Source organism: Gnatocerus cornutus, chromosome 3, assembly GCF_029298725.1.
Source record: "Gnatocerus cornutus isolate USDA-ARS CGAHR chromosome 3, icGnaCorn1.1, whole genome shotgun sequence".
In the NCBI taxonomy this organism is placed as follows: domain Eukaryota; kingdom Metazoa; phylum Arthropoda; class Insecta; order Coleoptera; family Tenebrionidae; genus Gnatocerus; species Gnatocerus cornutus.
This window is the reverse complement of record NC_142235.1, coordinates 18,229,563-18,250,025: the sequence shown is the minus strand read 5'-3', so window position 1 is coordinate 18,250,025 and position 20,463 is coordinate 18,229,563. Positions and strand designations below refer to the sequence as shown.

General features: G+C 35.7%; 1 protein-coding gene across 2 annotated transcripts in view; it reads right to left on the bottom strand.

Annotated features, from left to right (window-relative positions):
• The window catches only part of Lim1 (LIM homeobox 1), a 40,902-nt gene extending 24,238 nt beyond the window's left edge, over positions 1-16,664 (bottom strand). For both annotated transcript variants that reach the window (XM_088031708.1, XM_088031710.1), the window contains exons 1-3: positions 16,489-16,664; positions 11,258-11,453; positions 3,785-4,011 (exon numbers count right to left, since the gene is read on the bottom strand). In XM_088031708.1, the coding sequence (XP_087887834.1) occupies positions 3,785-4,011; positions 11,258-11,430 (400 nt within the window). In that variant the 5' untranslated portion in view covers positions 11,431-11,453; positions 16,489-16,664. The remainder of the gene's footprint in view (positions 1-3,784; positions 4,012-11,257; positions 11,454-16,488) is intronic.
• Positions 16,665-20,463: the final 3,799 nt, after the last annotated feature.

Genomic DNA, 20,463 nt, shown 5'->3' with positions numbered 1-20,463 from the left:
TACGGGTCCGTAGACACAGCCAGCCGAGTGTGACGTGTTTCGTGTTAAAAATAAAAATATCACACGGACGAAGGTTCAAGAGAGGCACGAAAAAAATCATATCTATAGTCGTTCTCCACTGTACCGTGCTACTTGGAAAAAAACGCGCCGCAAGGAGCCGCTCCGGGCCCCTTTTTGCCCGGAGGCGGCGCGCCGCCTCCGAGCCACATCAAATCAAAGATCAATACATTATTCCAGGGTCGTGCCCTCGAATATACACAGATAAGTTAAAACCGCCGCGCTGGGGAGGCTGCGAAAACAACCCTCTTTATGCCGAGTTGTTACCCCGTGCATTGCACAAATATTATTTTAAAGGGGATTTTTGCTCACGATACGGTGGTGGCGGCACGGAGCCGAAAGGGCCAAAGGCATTGTTCAAGGGCCCTTTTCCTCAACTTTGTTGTTTTTTCATGTGTGGCCGGGTTTTCGAGTAAATTGATATTGAATTGTATTTGCATGGGGTGTGAAATCGGGCGACCTTGGTGGCTTGGTGGAAGTAATCAGGCGCGAAAATGGAGGAAGGACGGAAAGTGATATCTTGCGGAAAAAAATAAGCTAAATAACGCAGGAAGTGTACAGAGTGTTCAAAATAAAATGGATCAGGTTTTATTGATCAATAAAATTTGCATGCGTACGATCAAAAACGAGCTTTTATAAATGTTTATGGATCGATAAAAGTAAAATTGACTGGCTGGAAATGAAGCGCCGACGGTTCTTATAACGTATAGGATTGGTCGGCGATCATTTAAATCATTTTGATTCCATGGGTCAAAAAATTTTTTTCTACACTCTCAAATTCAACCTCAAGTTTAGTTGATCAATTTAAATGATCAAAGGTTTATAAGATTGAATGGAAAGATTTTGATTTGATTTCCGAATCGTGCAGTTTTAAACTGATTGATCATTTAAAAGCACCAAATTTTCATAAATTGCTTTTAAATGGTTTTCACTGAATCGGTCGAAAAAAATTCCTTTTTTCACCGCTTTAGCCTGAAATTTTGTTGATCATTCAATCACTCTTAACAATAAATTAATTGATTTTGATCAGTTTGACAATATTTCAACAGATGATTTAAATGGTGAAAACGGTGTAAAATTTAAATGATCATTTAAAAGCATCTACGAAATTTTCATAAACTTATTTTAACTGATTTTGACTTCATCGGTCAAAGAAAAATTTTTTTTCTACACATTTTCAAAATCCGCCTGAAATTAGTTAATCATTTAAAATGACGTTTATAAATTTAAATTAAATGATTTTGATGAGTGTGATCATATTCCAGCAAATGATTTGATGGTGGAATCATCCACAATCAGAGGTAAAATAAATGATTTCAGTCATCACCAAATTTTTGCAGCTTTAATATGATTCACGATTATGGTCAATCAAAATAACTTATATTTTAAATGATTATGATCATAACTTTAATAATCATTTGGGTAAAGTTTCGACAAAACCGCGCAATCGACGAAAAATGTAAGTGATCGTTTAAAAGTTACTCCTGACTTTCATAATCAGTTTTTAAATGATTTTGAGCAGAATGATCATGTTTACGATTTCCTTTTTTCATTTGACAATCATTCACAATCATGTAAAACAAATGATCATGAGGTACTAGTCACCAAATGCGTTATGTTTTAAATTGTTACATGATTATTTTAAAAGTCAAACCAACTTGTATTTTAAATGATTGTGATAATGATTTCTCTTCAGTTAGAGTTTTAATGATTTTAATAACAATTCAACAGGATAACCATTAATTTTGAAATTCCTATATGTCGCAATGACATTTTTGCAAATTTCAAATTCCAAAGCTTGCTCAGACACTTTGATCAAGTGGCTCTCTCAAAAAATGATTTCGATTTTTCGAGGAAATGTGGCAACATTGCAAGAGTCAAACGAACTTGAATTTTAAGTGATTATAATAATGACTTTACTTCAGTTAAAGTTTTTTTGATTTTGATCACAATTTAACAAATTAACTATCAATTATGACATTTCTACCTGTCACAATGACGTCTTTGCAGAGTTCAAATTCCAAAGTCTACTTAGACACTCCAATCACGAGGGTCTTTTTGAAATGATTTTGGTTTTTGATATCGCGCATTTTTATTGAACGACGATCATTTAAGTGATTTTGACTGCATAGATCAAAAAAAAATTTAAATTGTCCCTTTTCTCACACTTTTAGCTGATCATTTAAAATAATCAAACATTCATAATGAACATAATTATTAATAATTACTAATTCATATTTATTAAACGATTTTGATCTTTTTGACTACTTTGTTCACATTTCAGCAAATGATTTGAAGTCTGAATTATGCACAATCAAAGGTAAAATAAATGTTTTTGATCATCACCAAATTCGTGCAGCTTTAAACGGATTCATGATCATGATCAATCAAACTGACTTGTATTTTAAAAATGATTATGATCATAACTTCGATAACCAATTAAAGTTTAAGATTTTGATCATGATCATGAGCATGCACCAAATCCGTGAATCTTTAATTTGGTACGTGATCATTGTAAGAGTCAAACGAACTTGTATTTTAATTGATTGTGATCATGACTTGACTCCAGTCAAAGTTTTATTGATTTTGGTCACAATTCAACAAGTTAATTATGAATTTTGACATTTCTAACTGTCACATTTTTGCAGATTTCAAATTCCAAAGCTTGCTCAGACACTCCAATCACGTGACTCCCTCTTAAAATGATTTTGATTTTTCGTGGTAATTTGGCAATAACGCACGCCAATCTATCCGATCATTTAAATAATTTTGACAGCATCGATCTAAGTCAAATTGTAAATTGTTCCGTTTTTTCACCTTTTTATTGATCATTTAAAATAATCACATATTCATAAGTTGAATGATTTTGATCACTTTGATTATATTTTAGCATGAATTATTTACTATCAGAGGTAAAATAAGTGATAAGGCACCAAATCCTTGTAACTTTAAATTAATATTTTAAATGATTTTGATCATGACGACTTCACTTTAGTTAAAGGTTTATTGATTTTGATCTCAATTCTACTATCAATTTTGACATTTCTATCTGTCGCAATGACGCTTTTGCAGAGTTCCAAAGTCTACTCGGCAGCTCTGTTGACGTGATTCTCTTTAAAAATGATTTTGATTTTTCGTGGGAATGTGGCAACAACGCTGGGCAATCAATTTGCCGTGATATCGGGCGTAACAGTCTAAAAATATGATAATCGAATAGCAGCGCGCTCGTAACTTTTAATCACCCTGTATATTTCTCGTTCGATGACTCGTATCTTTGTTTATAGACCCACCTCTCCGAAAGAGTTCAGGCAATGATTCAACAATTCTAAATACAGTCCCATCTCAGCGACGTCAAGTTAATTATAGCCATCCAGTATATGTTAAAACAACCATAAAATTAGCATCACACTCGATCGCCGCTCTTTTAAGCCCATCTCATTAAACATTTATGAAAATCGAGAATTTCGGACCCGATTTGGCGCTGTTCCGCCGCGACAGTCATCTGTTTCCTCCGGCGCGCTCGGCTTTGTTTGTACTATCGACGAGGGGAGGGGCCCCGCGGGGCCCCGCCCACCGACCAATCGAACGCTCCCCCCTCGGTCGACGTTCGATTGTTGATGCGCGAGTCGTTATATCGGATTGGGGGATCACCCCCGGGCGAGGGGAGGGGGCGGCGTTTCTTTGCAACGTCTTTATATGGTTTTTTTAAAGGGTTGTTACGACTTACCCTGATGGTGTCCGGCGATGGCGGCTGTCTTGTTCCCATTCAAGTAATCGTCTTTGCATATAAACTTGTTATCGTCCAAAACGTAAAGTTCTTCACCGGTTGAAAGCTGTTTCCTGCACACGAGACAGGTGAAACAGTTGAGATGGAACACTTTGTCTCTAGCTTTGCGCACTAAGTCACTAGGCGAAATGCCTTGGCCACAACCACCGCACTTTGTACCGTACCTCCTGAAAAAAAAAAAAAAAATGATTAGAAGTGGGACTAAAAGCGAACCTTGAGGGACCCTTCACGGATCTCTCCAAAACTAGGCTTTGTGGTATTTTTTATTACGAGGAACGAAAATAAAATATTAATGAAGTATCTAGTAAACATGTACAATGATAAAAAACAATAAAACATGTGACACAAATTATTGCCCATAAAAATACTACTTGAAGGCTTATTGTTGTTTATTTCGTACTTTAGGCACAGATGTTGACATTTTTTACAGTAATTACGCGATTTAACTGCTTTTATAAAAAGGTTTTTATTTTAGCGTCCGAAAAAGTACGCTTTTAACTCTTTGGTTACTTTTTTCGACTAGTCAGTAAAAGTTTAGACTGTATATTCTAAGGGAACGTTTAAAACTACAATATACAGGATGAGGCAAAAACCAAAGCGCACTAATTCGAAATAAACGTTTATAATGTGGTGTTTTTTGCTCTAAACGTTATAAAAGCCTCTTTTTTGTCAGACTAGTCAGTTAACCGGCATAAATTATCACACCCGCCGCTGTAAACAAACATTTTACGAAAATCATGAAAAAATTTTCTAATTTTTCATTTTGACTTCTTTTCGGACTAGGCCATAACGCGGTGTTCTTTTTTCATTTTTCGAATTCGAGTTAGAACCGGATTCTTATGTTCAAGCGCGAAAAAAAAACGTTTCGTTTTAGCTGCAGCAGTTTCGAAGACATCGAGTTTTGAACATTTGAAAAATGAAAATCTAATATCCGAAACTTTTAACGGCCGTAACTCGGTTATTTGTTGCCTCACGCGGATTTTGCGTAAAATGAGTATTTGTAGTTTAAGATTGCTTCGCAAATAAGCGAGATATCGACTAGAATAGATTTGGAAAAAATAAGACTAAAGGTTTTTCTAATTTTTCATTTTGACTACTTTTCGGACTAGGCAGAAAAACAGGTTAGATTCTACCTTAAAATTACAATTTAGACAGTTGAAAACTAGTCAGGATTGCAGCGTGTTGCGTAGAAAAATCTGAATTTTTACGGATCGGACAATAATAAAATAGTATGAATCTGATAAAATAAGAGTCGAAAAGCATCAGAAAAACTCATAACTTTTAATCTGAAAATCTGACAAAATGAGAATACAAATTGAAGACATTAGAGTACGAATCCGATAAAATGTGGCTGTAAAATCGTTGATTTCTTAAATATTAAAAAAATGGGACAAAATTAGAGTTCAAAAAATGTACTAAAAGCGGGAATTTAAACCAAAAGACAAAAAATTGCAATAATCCGTAAACTGACGTCTTTTTTATTTTTACGGACTAATAGGAGGACTTTAATATGTTTTTCGGACCAACTATTTGTTCATTGATTTTTATTAAAAATGTGGATACTAAACATAAAGATTACAATAATTTTACATTTTTAGGACTTTTCGGACTAGGCCGAAAAACATATTATAAACATGCATCTAAAAAACTTAGGCATCTGAACATTACAATTTAGACAGTTGAAAATTACTTGCATTGTATTGCGGATAAAAATGTGTGTGTATTTTACCCCATCGTACAATAATAAAAAAAGAACCGAAAAGCATCAGAAAACGAGAGTTTTTTTTACACTGAGAATCTGCCAAATGAGAATACAAATTGAGGCTGTATAAAGTAAGAATCCGAGAAAATGAAGTCGTAAAATCATTGTCTGACAGTCGGAAAAAAATAGAGTTTAAAAAAATTCATAAAAAGTGAGAATTTAAATAAAAAATCATAAAAACATGAGCACCGACTACAAAAACGAGAATCTGTAAACTGAAATCCTAATTTTAATTTTTAGGGATTAATAAAAGGACGAAAATATGTGTAGCAGAAGAACTATATTTTTCATTGATCGTCATTAGAGATGTTGAAACTAAACATAAGATTATAATAATTTTACACGTTTACTACTTTTCGGACTAGGTCGAAAAATATATTTTATAACCATCATCTAGTGAATTTAGGCACCTGAAAATTACAGTTTAGACAGTCGAAACCTAGTGATGATTGCAGTGTGTGGTACATAAAAATCTGTATTTTACGGACCGTACTAATAAACAAGAGTAGGTACTTAAAAAGTGGGAGTTTGATAACATGAGAATCGAAAAGCATCTAAAAAGTTGACTTATTTTAAACCGAGGATCTGACAAAATGGGATTTAAAATTCAGGCTAAGAATCCGATAAAATGAGGCCGTAAAATCATTGATTTCGTAAAGACTGAAAATCTGGCAAAATAAAAGTTTAAATAATTAAAAAAAAAAATAAGAACCAATAAACAAAACTCTATAAGGTTATTAGGATAATGAAGCCAGATGTATATATTTTTCGGACTAGGAGATAAATGAAGAAATGTTGTAAAAAGAGTAAAAAGCAAAAACACTTGAAACTACTACACGCTAACTTTTGAGAACGCATAAACCTAGAATCTTTATTTTTACGGATGATTAGGAGTACGTAAAAGTGCTTTACCGGACGTAGTCTATATCAAAAGTTCTCAACAGAAATAGTCGTTGATGATCTTCAGAGTCACCAAAAGTCGTTCTTATGTCACAGTGGCGTCAGCTTATGTCATTTTTTCGGACAAGAAGTTAAATAAGCTACAGAAGAATTGCTAATTGGCGTGTTGGTCGTACGTCGATACTGCGACTGTAAATTGAATGTATGGACGCCATAATTCAAGTTAATTCCAATTAGAAGCGTTCTTCACCTGCTTGTTTTGACTGAGCATCTGAAAATATTTAGCCATCGATCGTGGCAACACACGCCATTTATTCCGAAAAACAAAACCCCTTGGAAGGTGTAGCGTTGCGAAATATATGAGCTCTAGCTCGTTAAAAGTCGACTTTTGTTCTTTTTGGCCTTTTATTGATCGGGTAGGTCCGCTTTCAAACTCCACAATACCGTGTATACCAACATGGGCTTGACAAAAATCCCCCTTGAACACGTCGATAATAAATTATGAAACGACGAAGAACGGACTGTTATTATCGCATTGTGGCTCTTGGAAAAATGATAGACGACTCGAAAACGCAATAACAATCATTATTATTGGTCGTCCGCCGATAAAACTTAATTAAATTAGCTCAAAATAAATAAAATTTAATTAAATCGCTTCTACAATGTTTCGATTTTAAATAATTTTTATCACAAACGCCCTCAATGTCTAACCTCGATGACACACGATTTAATTAAACCGAGTTATAAATCACAGCCGATAAGAAAGGGCTCTGCACGTGACGGCCTCAAGGTGCGAAGGTGTTAATTTTTCACGCTGCCAACTTGACGGGCCGAAATCACTGTTATTCACCATCATTAGCGTCGTTTTTTTCAGAGTCCGTCTCTGCCCTATCTTATCATTTAATTAATTTCGTATCGAGTTGTAATTTACAGGATTTACGTCATTCTTGTACAAGTTTACGACATCCGTATTTTGATAAGGAGGTGGTTTTTTGGCGACGTTTCAACCCTCGCTGCTCCGATAAAGTGCACTTTCATTTATTTATGATAATCGCCGTGAAGCGTTTAGGGGGGTCCCGAGACTGCTTGACTTTCAAAACGCCCTCGGAGCCACTTGATAAATTATGGAGATGGGGTAATTAAAGAGCGATTTTTTAGGGGCGGGATGGGGGAGTCGCGGGTTTATTTAAGGAAACGAGATCATGAATTTTTGCCGGAATTTGCGACGCTTTGACAGGGTGAACTGCCCCAAGTCTGCTTAATAAGTGGACGAAATTCTAACATTTTAGGACAAGAAGGAGAACTTTTATTAGAATGTGTAGTTTTATACTATTTTACACAAAATTCTGTAACTTTTACAGTTTCTGTTCTAAATACATGAAATTTTGAGACAGTAATTTTAGAAGAAGAAATAGAGGTTTTAGAAAATTTTATTTCACAAATTTGCAAAAATTTCGTCTATTTTTAAAAAATTTGGTAATTTGACAACTAAAATGCTAAAGTAACGAAATTTGAAGACGTTATTTTTCTAAGTAAGTTTTTTTGTTAAGTGTAGGAAATTCTAAAATTTTAGAATAAAAACAAGAAATTTTAGAAAATTGTGTTTGTAGAACTAATTTTTTTAGTATTTCACACAAAATTCTTTGACAGTTTTTGTGCTAAATTAATAAAATTTTGAAAGAGTTCCACCTTTTGTACTATCATTAGCTGGGCCAATTTTCAAAATTTTAGAACAAGAAATAGACATTTTAGAAATTTTTATTAACCATTTTTTAAAAATTCGTAATTTAAACAACTGAAATGCTGAAGCAACGAAATTTTAAGAAAGTACTGTCTCAGGTTTGTTTATTAATCGTACGAAATCCTCAAATTTTAGAAAAAGAAGAAGAAATTTTAGAGATTTGTGTTTTAGAACTAACTTTTTTCTAATTATTTTACACAAAATTCCGTAATTTCCACAACTTTTGTGCTAAATAAATGAAATTTTGAGACAGTATTATATTTGGCACTTATATAAGCAAGAGTAAATTTTAGAACAAGAAATGAACGTTTTAGACAATTTTATTTAATAACTTGCAAAAATGTCCTCCGTTTTTTTAAAAAATTTAATTTTGACAACTGACATGCTAAAATAGCAAAATTTTAAAACGTGATGCCCTAAGTTTATTTAATTAGTATACGAAATTCAAAAATTTTAGAACTGCAAGGAAAAATTTTAGAAAATTGTGTTTGTGGATCTAATTTTTTTATATTTTACACGAAATTTTGAAACATTGACAATTTTTGTGCTAAATTAATGAAATTTTGAGGCAGTACTACCGTTGGTACCACCTTTGGCTGAACCAGTTTTTAAAATTTTGAGAACAAACAATGGACATTTTAGAAAAATTTATTTTACTATCTTGCAAAAAATGTCGTCCATTTTTAGAAAATTCGTAATTTTGACAACTGAAATGCTGAAGTAACAACATTTTAGAACAAATGTGCTTTAAGTTTGTTTATTAAGTGTACGAAATTCTAAAATTTTAGAACAAGCAAGAGAGATTTAAAAAAATTGTATTATTAGAACTAATTTCTTTAACTATTTTACACAAAATTCTGCAACTTTGACAGTTTTTGTGCTAAATAAGTAAAATTTCGAGAGAATATTATATATGACACTCATTAAATGGGCCAATTTTCAAATTTTTAGAACAAGAAATAGACATTTTAGAAATTTTTATTTTACCAACTTGCAAAAAATACCTTCCTTTTTAAAAAAAATCATAATTTTGACAACTGAAATGCCAAAACAACAAAATTTTAGAACGGAATTGTCCTAAGTTTGTTTATTAAGTCTACGAAATTCTAAAATTAGAGAACAAGAAGGAACAATTTTAGAAAATTTCTGTTTGCAGAACTAATTTTTTTTGTATCTTATTCAAAATTCTCTAACTTTGACATTTTTTTGCGCTAAATAACTGCAATTTTGAGACACTATTGCCATTGACACTGTCATTAGCAAGACCAATTTTAAAAATTTTAGAAAAGGAAATAAACATTGTATAAATTTTTATTTCACAAATTTGCAAAAAATGTTAACAATTTTTAAAAAAATCATAATTTTGACAACTGAAATGCTAAAATAACGAAATTTGAGGACGGTATTTCTCTAAGTCTGTTTATTAAGTGTACGAAATTCTAAAAGTTTAGAACAAGAACGAGACATTTTAGAGAATTGTGTTTGTGGAACTAAATTTTTGTTTTATATTTTACAGGAAATTCTGTAACTTTGACAGTTTTTGTGCCAAATCAATGAAATTTTGCAACAGTACTACTGTTGCTACTATTACTAGCAGGGCCAATTTTCAGAATTTTAGAACAAGAAATAGACATTTTAGAAATTTTTATTTTATTAACTTGCAAAAAAAGTCCACTATTTTTACAAAAAATTCGTAATTTTGACAATTGACATGTTAAAGCAACGAAATTTGAAGACAGTACTTCTCTAAGTTTGTTTATTAGTGTGAAAAATTCTAAAATTTTAGAACAAAAAGCTGAAATTTTAGAAAATTGTGTTCGTGGAACAAATTTTTTTTGTTTTACTCAAAGTCCTGTAACTTTTACAGTTTTTGAGCAAAACAGATGAAATTTCGGGAGTGTTCTACCGTTGATACTGTCATTATCTGAGCCAATTTTCAAAAACTTCGACCAAGAAATGGCCGTTTCAGAAAATGTAATTTTAGCAACTTGCAAAAAATATCGTCCATTTAGTCCAATAAATTCCCACTCGCTACTCCCCGGGCAGCCGCCCCACCCCCCTTCATCTCATTCCTGGCATCCAATACCGTACCCAAAATAAAACAAGCAAACATCAGCAAAGCAACTTGATCTCCGGCCCTGGTTCGAGCTTTCAACCGTTATTATGCGCGGAATAATGGTCAATATTCAAATCGGATTCTTTAACAAACATGTTTTCGAGTTAACAAGGCCGATCCGTAACGAGGCAATTTCGGCCTCGTGCACGGAATAGTCCCAGCCGTTCCCGTAATAAAACGTAATCGAGTACCGACACACCGGCCGCCGTATCCAATCGGTTATATTTCGTCGTTTGCTGCAGCGATTCGGTTTTTATGGTATTCCAACCCTGGTTTGGTTCTCGTTTTGCCGCGGCGGCGATAAAAAGTTATTACCGTACGCGCAAACCCACCAGAACGTCGACTTTTCGGTACCTTTGATAAGGAGAGGACCCCGAGTGGATCCTTGCGGTACACCAAAAATTCGAATTTCGCGCCCGAATCTGACCCCGCTCAGAGCCTTCTTTGTGTCTTCTCTGGCGCAATGCACCTCTGACGTCACCTCCGTCATAAATCCGTACGCACGTCGTCTTGCTCGTACCTCCAGATCCGAGCCGAAAAACTATAAACCCATCAATCTGTCAAAAGATCGTTGATTTAAAATCGCTTTAAGGCGCTCCCAGACCACGTTTTATAGACATATTTGGCCTTGGGTTCGGCTCGGTCGCAGCACGATTTTTTACGTTGCTGCTGCCGCGCTGAGGTGGCGCAATTCGCCACCAAGGTCGTTGGTATATACCAAACGAAAATCCTAGATGACCCAAAATCAAGCCACCGGCGACAACACGACTGTTTTTGCTCCCCCGCCCACTGCGTGAAAATGCAAATCGGCGCTGGCACGCACGGCCCTCTTGATTAATGTCGCAGTTCGTTATCGCGGCGATTTTTCAAAAATGACGAATGGCCTTTGTTTACCTGAAGAAATCGCTTCTGCAGAACAGTTTTCCTTCCCTCGAAAAGCACTTGTCTGTTAGGGGGGCGTGACAGTCGAAGCAGCGGACGCAGTCCGCGTGCCACGTCCTTTCCAGGACGTTCAGCAGGAATTTATCCAGGATTGGCTTGTCGCAGCCTGCGCAGGCTATCAACATACCGGCGGCTGGCTCGCACCGACCTGAAATGTGAGATTGATACGGATATTAAATTTCATTACTATATTATAATGGCATCAATAATGGAGTTGGCTCGAATGTTTAATATACAGGGGGTTTGAGGAAAAACGATCATTTATCTTTTTTTATAAAAAATTTTCAGTATCTGACGTTTTAAAACTGTCGACAGATTTTGATACGGAAATTCTGTAAATGTAGAGGAACTTTGGATCTTCCTAAAGAGTCCCTTTTTACTTATTTGCTCTTATTTTGGGTCAAATCATTAATACGACATTTTTTAAGTTCTAAAATTTTAGAACAAGAACCCGCATTTTTAGAAAATTCTGTAACATTGCCCGTTTTTGTGCTAAATGAATGAAATTTCGAGACAATGCTACCTTAACTGGGCCAATTTTCAAAATTTTAGAACAGGAAATAAACATTTTAGAAATTTTTATTTTACTAACTTGGAAACAATGTCAATTTTTTAAAAATTCGTGATATTGATGACTAAAATGCTAAAGTAACGAAATCTAAGTTTATTTAATAAGTGTACGAAATTCTAAAATTTTAAAACAAAGAAGAAATTTTAGAGAATTTTGCTTGTGGAACTATTTTTTTTTCTGTTTTACACGAAATTCTCCAACTTTAACAGTTTTTGTGCTAAATTAATGAAATTTCGAGAGAGTACTATCTTTGACACCAGCATCAGATGGGCCAAATTTCAAAATTTTAGAACAAGAAATAGACATTTTAAAAATTTTTATTTTAGTAACTTACTAAAAACAATATACATACATAAAAAAAATCGTAATTGTAATGTTGAAGTAACGAAATTTGCGGACGGTACTTCTCCAAGTTTGTTTATTAAGAGTGCGAAATTCTAAAATTTTAGAACAAGAAGGAAAAATTTTAGAAAAATGTGTGCGGAATTATTTTTTTTGTCTACATATTTTATACAAAATTCCGTAACTTTGACAACTTTTGAGCTAAATAAGTGAAATCTTGAGACAGTATTACCTTTGGCACTATCATTAGTTGGACCAATTTTCAAAATTTTAGAACAAAAAATGGACATTTTACAAATTTTCATTTTATTTACTTGCAGAAAATGTCGTCTATTTTTAAAAAATTCGTAATTTTGACAAATGAAATCTTAAAATAACGAAATTGTAAAATAATGTTGCCTTAAGCTTGCTTATTAATTGTACGAAATTTTAAAATCTTTAGCTGGACTAAATTTCAAAATTTTAGAACAAGAAATGAACGTATTAGAAATTTTTATTTATTTACTTGCAAAAAATGTCCCCCTTTTTAAAAAAAGCGTAATTTTGATAAGTAAAATGCTGAAGTAGCAAAATATGAAAACGGTAATACTCCAAGTTTGTTTATTAAGTGTACGAAATACTAAAATTTCAGAACAAAAAATAGAAATTTTAGAAAATTGTGTTTGTTGATCTATTTTTTTTTACTATTTTAGACAAAATTTTGTAACTTTGACAGTTTTTGTGCTAAATAAATAAAATTTGAAGACAGCACTACCGCTTAGACTATCATTAGCCAGACTTATTTTCAAAATTTTAGAACAAAAAATGGACGTTTTAAAAATTTTCATTTTATTTAATTGCGAAAAATGTTCACTATTTTAAAAAAATCGTAATTTTGATAACTGAAATGCTAAAATAACGAAATTTGAAAACGATGTTGCCTTAAGTTTGATTATTAATTCTACAAAATTTTAAAATTTTAGAACAAAATAGAAATATTTATGAAAATTGTGTTTGTCGAACTAATTTTTTATTACTATTTTACACAAAGCTCTGTAACTTTGACAGTTTTTGTGCTAAATAAATCAAATTTTGAGACTGCATTACTTTAAGCACTGTTATTAACCAGGCCAATTTTCAAAATTTTAGAACAAGAAATAGACATTTTAAAAATATTTATTTTACTGACTTGCAAAAAATGTCAAAGAACTGAAATGCTAAAATAACAAAATTCCGTAATTTTTACAGTGATTGTGGTAAACAAATGAAATTACGAGACAGTGACTCTATTATTAACTGAACAAATTTTCAAAATTTTAGACCAACAAGGAAAAATTATTATATTCGTGTCACTAAAATAGCCAATTTTATCTAATTTTTATAAAACCAGAAATTCCAAACACTTTTGCGTTTATTTTCGAAGAACTACTAACCGCATTAGTCCGTTTTCGCCATCAAACGCCCCACTAAAAAGCACCGCGTCCAGCAAACCGCCCTGATTTAGCCCCACGCGGCTTTTAATAGCCACCGTAAATAAAATAATAATCATCACCACTAAAAACAGTCCAAGAACTCATCACATCTTTTTACGACCCCACCCGCGGCCACCTTTCATATTTGATTCTTTCTCATCCGTCATTTCACCTCTTTTTCCCCTTAATCCACACAAAAACGACACAGCAACTTTCGTGCGATATTTTCTCGCCAAATCAAGCGTGGCTATGACTTTCTCGTTCGGAAATACCGAACCATACAATCAAAGGTGGCCACGCCACGAAATGTCAATACGGAAAAAAGTGAACAGGTGGCGCACACTTGTAATTAATTTAAACATTGACACGAAACGAATTAGGAACGCGTGTTTTGTTTTGTGGGTTTTTTATCATTAATTCGTTGTTATTACGGAGATCAAACGGAAGCGATTTTTAAGTGAACATGTGTTCGGAGCTATCTGGGGATTTTCGTGGGGGAAAAGCGAAAAGATTCACGTCGATAATAAAAAAATTAATTCGATTGGCAGCATTGCATTCCCGCAAGTTTAACAGATTTCGGCGCAGCACGTGGGATTTCTTTGTTTCTTCAAAAAACACAATGACACTTGGCAGATTTATTGCTAATTTAAATGAATAATTACGCAAATTAGTAAAACGTAACTTGTAATTACAATTAAAACAAATACGCAGCGCTCAATTAAATTACAACGTTTTTAGTACAGTTCTTGTAATTAGTGGTTGTAACTTGTAATCACATTTTGTTGCTTGATGATAACATTATTATTGTTTATAATTATACAGGTAGTAATTAGAATAATTTTTTAATTTGTAATTACAGAAATTGAAAAAATTGCGATCACCGGACGAATTACACCAGCAAAAAGTCGAAATCTCGTCTGATAACTAAATTTAGTTTAAATTCAATCAGAACAATCCTAATTGCGAATTAATTATACAATTTAAACACAAAATTTTGAAAATTTCGAAACTGATCGTTAATTCGTTCTTGCTAATTTCACAATTATTCATATTTTTTCCTATGCTACTTGCGGGTACCCACGAGGCTAAATTTCAATTCGTAATTACAGAAATTACAGAAAACTGAGTGGAAAGACATGCATAAATAATCATCTCATCAACAAAAACAGAATTGAGCGTCTAACTTCGCAGGTGTTTTCATAATTTTATATTAATTTTTTGTAAAAATTACAAAAAGGACGTAATTACCACAAAACTCAAACAAGTTTATGGCTAAAATGCACGTAGCGACTAATTAAATTATTTTTTCGCGTAATTAATTTAACATCTACTTTTAATCTGTCATATTTCAGCGTAATAGTTGTTTTGAAATGCGAATTTACAATAAAAGTTTTTACAATTAAAATTTAATATCTAAGTAAGGCTAATTACTTCTCTCCATGGCCAACCTTGATTTTCATTTTTTCAACATAATTTAATTAAGTACGAGTTTCTTGGGTCCCTAAACCTTAGATTTTTAGCACTCCTTGAAGTAACAGCTCGGATTTCTCAGCTATTTACTAATTAGAAATTCAAATTAGGTAATGTATATTCCGATAAGGTGTAAACAGAGTTGCAACACTTAAAAATTACACATTTTTAATGTCAACAGTTTTTTTTTCATCGAAATTTGAACAATCCTCAACTTTCTTACATCTAATTATTAGTAATTACTAATTACCGGTGATGTGCGCATGGGGTAGGCCCCTTTTTTGAAACTCGATCACCGCAATTTGCGCGGAAATTTTCACATTCTGCTTTCTTTCTGAACTTTCAACACCGTTTGCTACATGAAAACGTGTAAAGAACGTTTACGAGTCATAAAACGTACCACAATAAAAATAAAAAAATTAAAAGTCCCAAGTACCAATAAACTGATATTTCTTATCGAAACTGTATGGAACACCGCCGTGTCATCGCAAAACCGCCTGAGGATGTCTGATTCAAGTACGAAACGTGTAATTTGAAAAAAGCGGTGGTACCGTTTTTGGTACCACCCCCCTCCCGTTAGGTTTCTCGTGACTGTTTCGACACGTATTTGCCATTTACACGTGCCGTAAAAATGCTGACGTTTCGTGTAATATCAACAAACATCTTCAACGATTTTTATAATGATGTTATGAAAGCTATAAATTTACATGGAAATGCCGTGCTGAGACCACGACATGTGATGTTTTATTCAAATTAGACGAGCGTTTATGTATTCAGGTTATAGATACAGCGTGGGCCAAAAAAATGGTACCGGTGTCTTTTGTTTTCTCGTTCCGAACGAACAGAGTCGCGAGAAAAAATTCAATCTTGACCGTAAAAGTCTTATCGATGGCGTTCAATTTCCATAGCCTCCTACAACGGTAGTAAAGTTTTATTGTAAGATAAGGGACAAATCTAGTGGTTTATGGAGGTCTCACGGCGATATTGACACCGATAGCAACGACGAAAAAACAAAAAGTTGAGTTTTCATGACCTATGATTCGTCACACTTTTAACTTTGGGTTTAATCAAGCGATCAAGGAGGCGACGGTCGAGGGATTCTGAGGACGGACGGCGCTGAAACGTCGGCCGACGGAACGGGGAAAAACTGCGACCGCAAGTACCACCAAAAAATTCAGATCTAGTCGACTGTGACAGCACTTAACGCGACAATTAGACAAAAGACTATCGGGCGCGATGAGGCGAAAACAAAAAAATCGACGCCGCATCGTGGGGATTTTTTGGAAGCGGCGAACAAAAGACTTTGAGGAACGGTACCATGTGGTACTTCACTGGAGGCCCGCACTGACCTATATTGTGGGCTGAATGTTGGATGTAGTTGGAACTGGGCCCGATGGGCACATGGGCCAATCCGGCCCTCAGCGTAAGGGCCCCGACAGAGGTGCAAGTGGGCCCTCCTTCGAGGTAGGCCGCCAGATTGACTGTTGCACAAACACTCACTTGAAAAACCACTCCGATACGTCCCTGTGCTTTTCACTAGTTCGCCCGGCACTGTCAACTAGACCGAAAAAGCAAAAACAAAAAAAAAGCTGAATGTCGTCGGATTAAAGACGTGCGATGCGACCTTATCGATACGAAACAAGCGACTGACGGCCGATTCTCGACTGTCTGTATCCCTCCTATCCATCGATCCGTCCCCCCACTGCTCGTTTAGCCAATGGAGTCGCCGCGACACGCCCTCCACGAAGACACGCCCACCGCAGGTAGCCATCAGTTCGCGATCTTATCGCGGCTCGCGGATGTGGGGCCTTATGACCACGTAGCGTAAGAACTACAGCTTTTTCTCTTCTTCTTGCGCTACTGTTTTGCATCTTTTCATATTAGTTTCACCTCGAGGTGATGTGTAAAACGAAATGCGTTCGGTGCGGTTGTAAATCGTGTTTATGACTACTGGAGAGTATGGGAAATTTATTTTTTGCCGAGACCACATGACCGGGATCGATTTTTACGGCGGAAATAGAAAAGCCCCCCATTTTTACCAGTACCACCAAGGCACCACCCCCTCCAAATCATATCAAGTCGGCTGGGGAAAAATGAAACTATAGTTATTTTCCATATTTTATTCTACATTTTCCACAGTTGACCTGTTTCTCAAATCGCTGTATTTTTGTCGGTACCACCAAAGTACCACTCCCAAAACAAACTTTAATCACGTCGCCTGCGAAGAAACAAAAAAATGCGAAGTGCGTATTGATCAGTACTACCACTTTGCGACTTTTGGAATGCCCCTCACATCCCTATTTTCGCCGGTACCACCACAGTACCACCCCTAAACAAATTTTAATCACGTCGCCTGCAATGGAATAAAAAAGTGTGAAGTACCTCTTATGTTTTCCACAGCATACCTGATCGAAACCCTCGGTACTCATTTTGCGACTTTTGGAATTCCCTCACGTCCGCCCCCTTGCAAAAAATGGACAATTTGCCGGTTAAATTTTATTATTTGCGTCCACAAAGATAAAAAGAGACAGACGTTCATATATAATCCAGATTAATTTTTATTTATATTGGCTGTAACTAAAGTACCGTAACGGTTTCGTGTAAACCTAATCAAGAGTTTTTTTCTGGCGCTTTTAGATGAGGAACGAAATGGAAATTTCTTGTTTACGTGTTCTTTGGAAAGATGACGTTGGTGTTGACAGGTACTACAAAGTACTTATGTAATTATAGGGTTAGGTACTATTGGTGCGACTTTTGTAACACGAGAAAGCTGCTGGTACATGAAAGGAAATACAATTATTGTTTGATATCTCATGCTAGAACGTTTTGTAGTACCACAGTAGGTGCTATATTTGGTGATAATTAAAATCGACGAAGTAGAATAAATTGCTGGATAAATTAAACGCATTAAATTTGACTCAAAACTGCGCGTCCATAAAATGAGGTACTACTCTTTTGTTGTGGGTACTTCCTATATGCACGTATTATACAATACTAGCCGTAAAAAGTAAAAGTAAAAAACATTCTGTCAGATCATTACTTTAATTAAAATGGTTGTGCCCCGTTTTTATCCAATTTCATTACCGGTACTACCTCTATGTAAATAAAACCCACGCTAGCCATAATTTACTTCGAGACACATTATGAAATTTTTAACATGCCAATAATAACACCAAACTCTGTATAACAAGTCAATTTTAGTACGTATAAAATTAATTATGAGTAGTACCGTCACATGCACGGTACTCTATAATTTATCGAGAAACTTGTCAAGATAATTGGTAGTTGCAACTAATAAATCTCGGAAGTTCAATTTATAGTGCTGTAATTTAGACGGGTACTGGTAGTACCATACCGAAAAGTGATCGATTAGCTGCGGGAGAACCTTCTGATTCTAACTCCAAAGCCCGTTTTGCTTAGTCAGGTCAGCACTTACAGATATTGGTAAAAAAAAAAAGTGAGATCCGCCGATTTCCGCGGGCCAAATTTTTTATTCAAAGTTGCTATTTTGGAAGTTTGAGTGTTATCAGTGAGGTGTCACTTTCTGGACTAGGAATAAAGAAACTAAACCCGCCCCCGCTTTCCCGGGGTGTCGAACTCAAGCACGCGTCGCCTTTCCACCCCCGACATTATCGCGCAATTAGCATAAACGTGGCCTACAGAGCGTCCAAATAAACTCATAACTGGGCGCTGGTCCCGATTCGTCCCGCGCGTGTCCATTGGGGAGGAAAAAGGGGTTGAAAAAGCTATTAATTCGACGCACAATGGGACGGTATCGGTACAAGGGGTTTCGTCTCTGGAGGATTCTAAGCCCGGGAATTCCCCAGTGCTGAGCTATTCAAGAATAGAGAGAGTGTCCCCGTTTTCGCTGATACCGACATCGGGGGGCTCCCGAGGGATCGGCCCTCTGTGTGCGTGTGTGCGTTCGTGTCCTCTGCGATATAACACGGACGAGTAAATTACGGTGCGGTGATTCTTATTAAGCGGGGATGTTTGGGTTTTTTGGGTTGGCAACAATGAGAGGGGCGAGAACAGGGAAATCTAATTAATTGGCGAATTAGTGGTGTGCTTACATTTTAGTTAAACTTGATGTAACTATCATTAGCTATTGAAAGCGTCAAGTGGTTATTACCTTAATTAATTACTGATAAAAGAAATTGATTTCCAATCAAAATTCAAATTTCATTATGGAGATTTAGCTATCAAATTAACATAACTATTAGCACCACTTCGCTTTTATAGTTCCGCAAGGCTCTCTTTCCGGACCGCTCTTATCCACGAAAAATCCGCGTCCGCACGGTCCATTTAAACATCCGCCGCCCTGATTACCGCGCAATTAGCTCAAATCAAGGCGGCTCTGTGCGTTTTTGTCCGCACACATGGCCCATAAAAACAAGCGAACCTCGCCGCACGGGAGTCGGGCGTCCAGAATCTTGGTGACATAAATCACGTGATCGGGATGCTTCGCGACGGTCGAATGGAGTGTCGACAGAAGAAACCAGCAGGAGAACGAGACGTACCGCTGTGAACATCTCGGTCGGCTCTGTGATTTCCTGGGTCGTTATGGATTTCTGATGGCCGTCATTCGTCATCGATCGGCAGGTGTCACTTTTGCAGAGGGTCGGTGGTACCGGGTAAGAGCTGATTTGTCATTGGCGAAGGTACGATTCTGACAGGTGCCTGCTGGATGCGAAATATGACGAGTACCAAGTGGTACCGGAAATTAGGCAATTAAAAATTAGGAGTAATTATGAGCGTATCGTTGATGCTAATTAGTACCCCGAAAGTACCTCATTAATTATAAGTAACGAGCCTGGTGGAGTTGGTTTTTCGCCGCCCCCGAAGATGATTTTTATTCATAATGATCCGTTTAATCCGTCCGGAATGGAAAACCGGGAACACTTTTATAAAACGACTACACCACCGTGTACACGAGAGGGGGCGAGAAGGGGTGGCAACAGTGGGGTGGCCACTCGATCGAGAAATAGAGTTTAGGAGAATTAGCGGTCGGATAAGCGAAACGGGGGTTGTTGCTTGGTGTACACGGGAAATCGCATATTTATAAGTCGGATGGTGGAAAAAATCGAGTGTGTATGGTATGGAACAAATGAAAAACGCAAGGCGAGATGACGTCTATAAAAGAGGACGGGTATTAGGAAATGTCAATCGAAGAGCGATCAGTCTTGGTGTAAGCAATCGGGTTTTAATGCGAGTGTTAATGGATTTATGGGTTTGTGTATGTGGAGGAAAATTCGGAATCTAGGTCGGGTCGCGGACTTGATTTGGATGGTGGAATTGACTTGTACGGGTCGGGATGCCAAAAA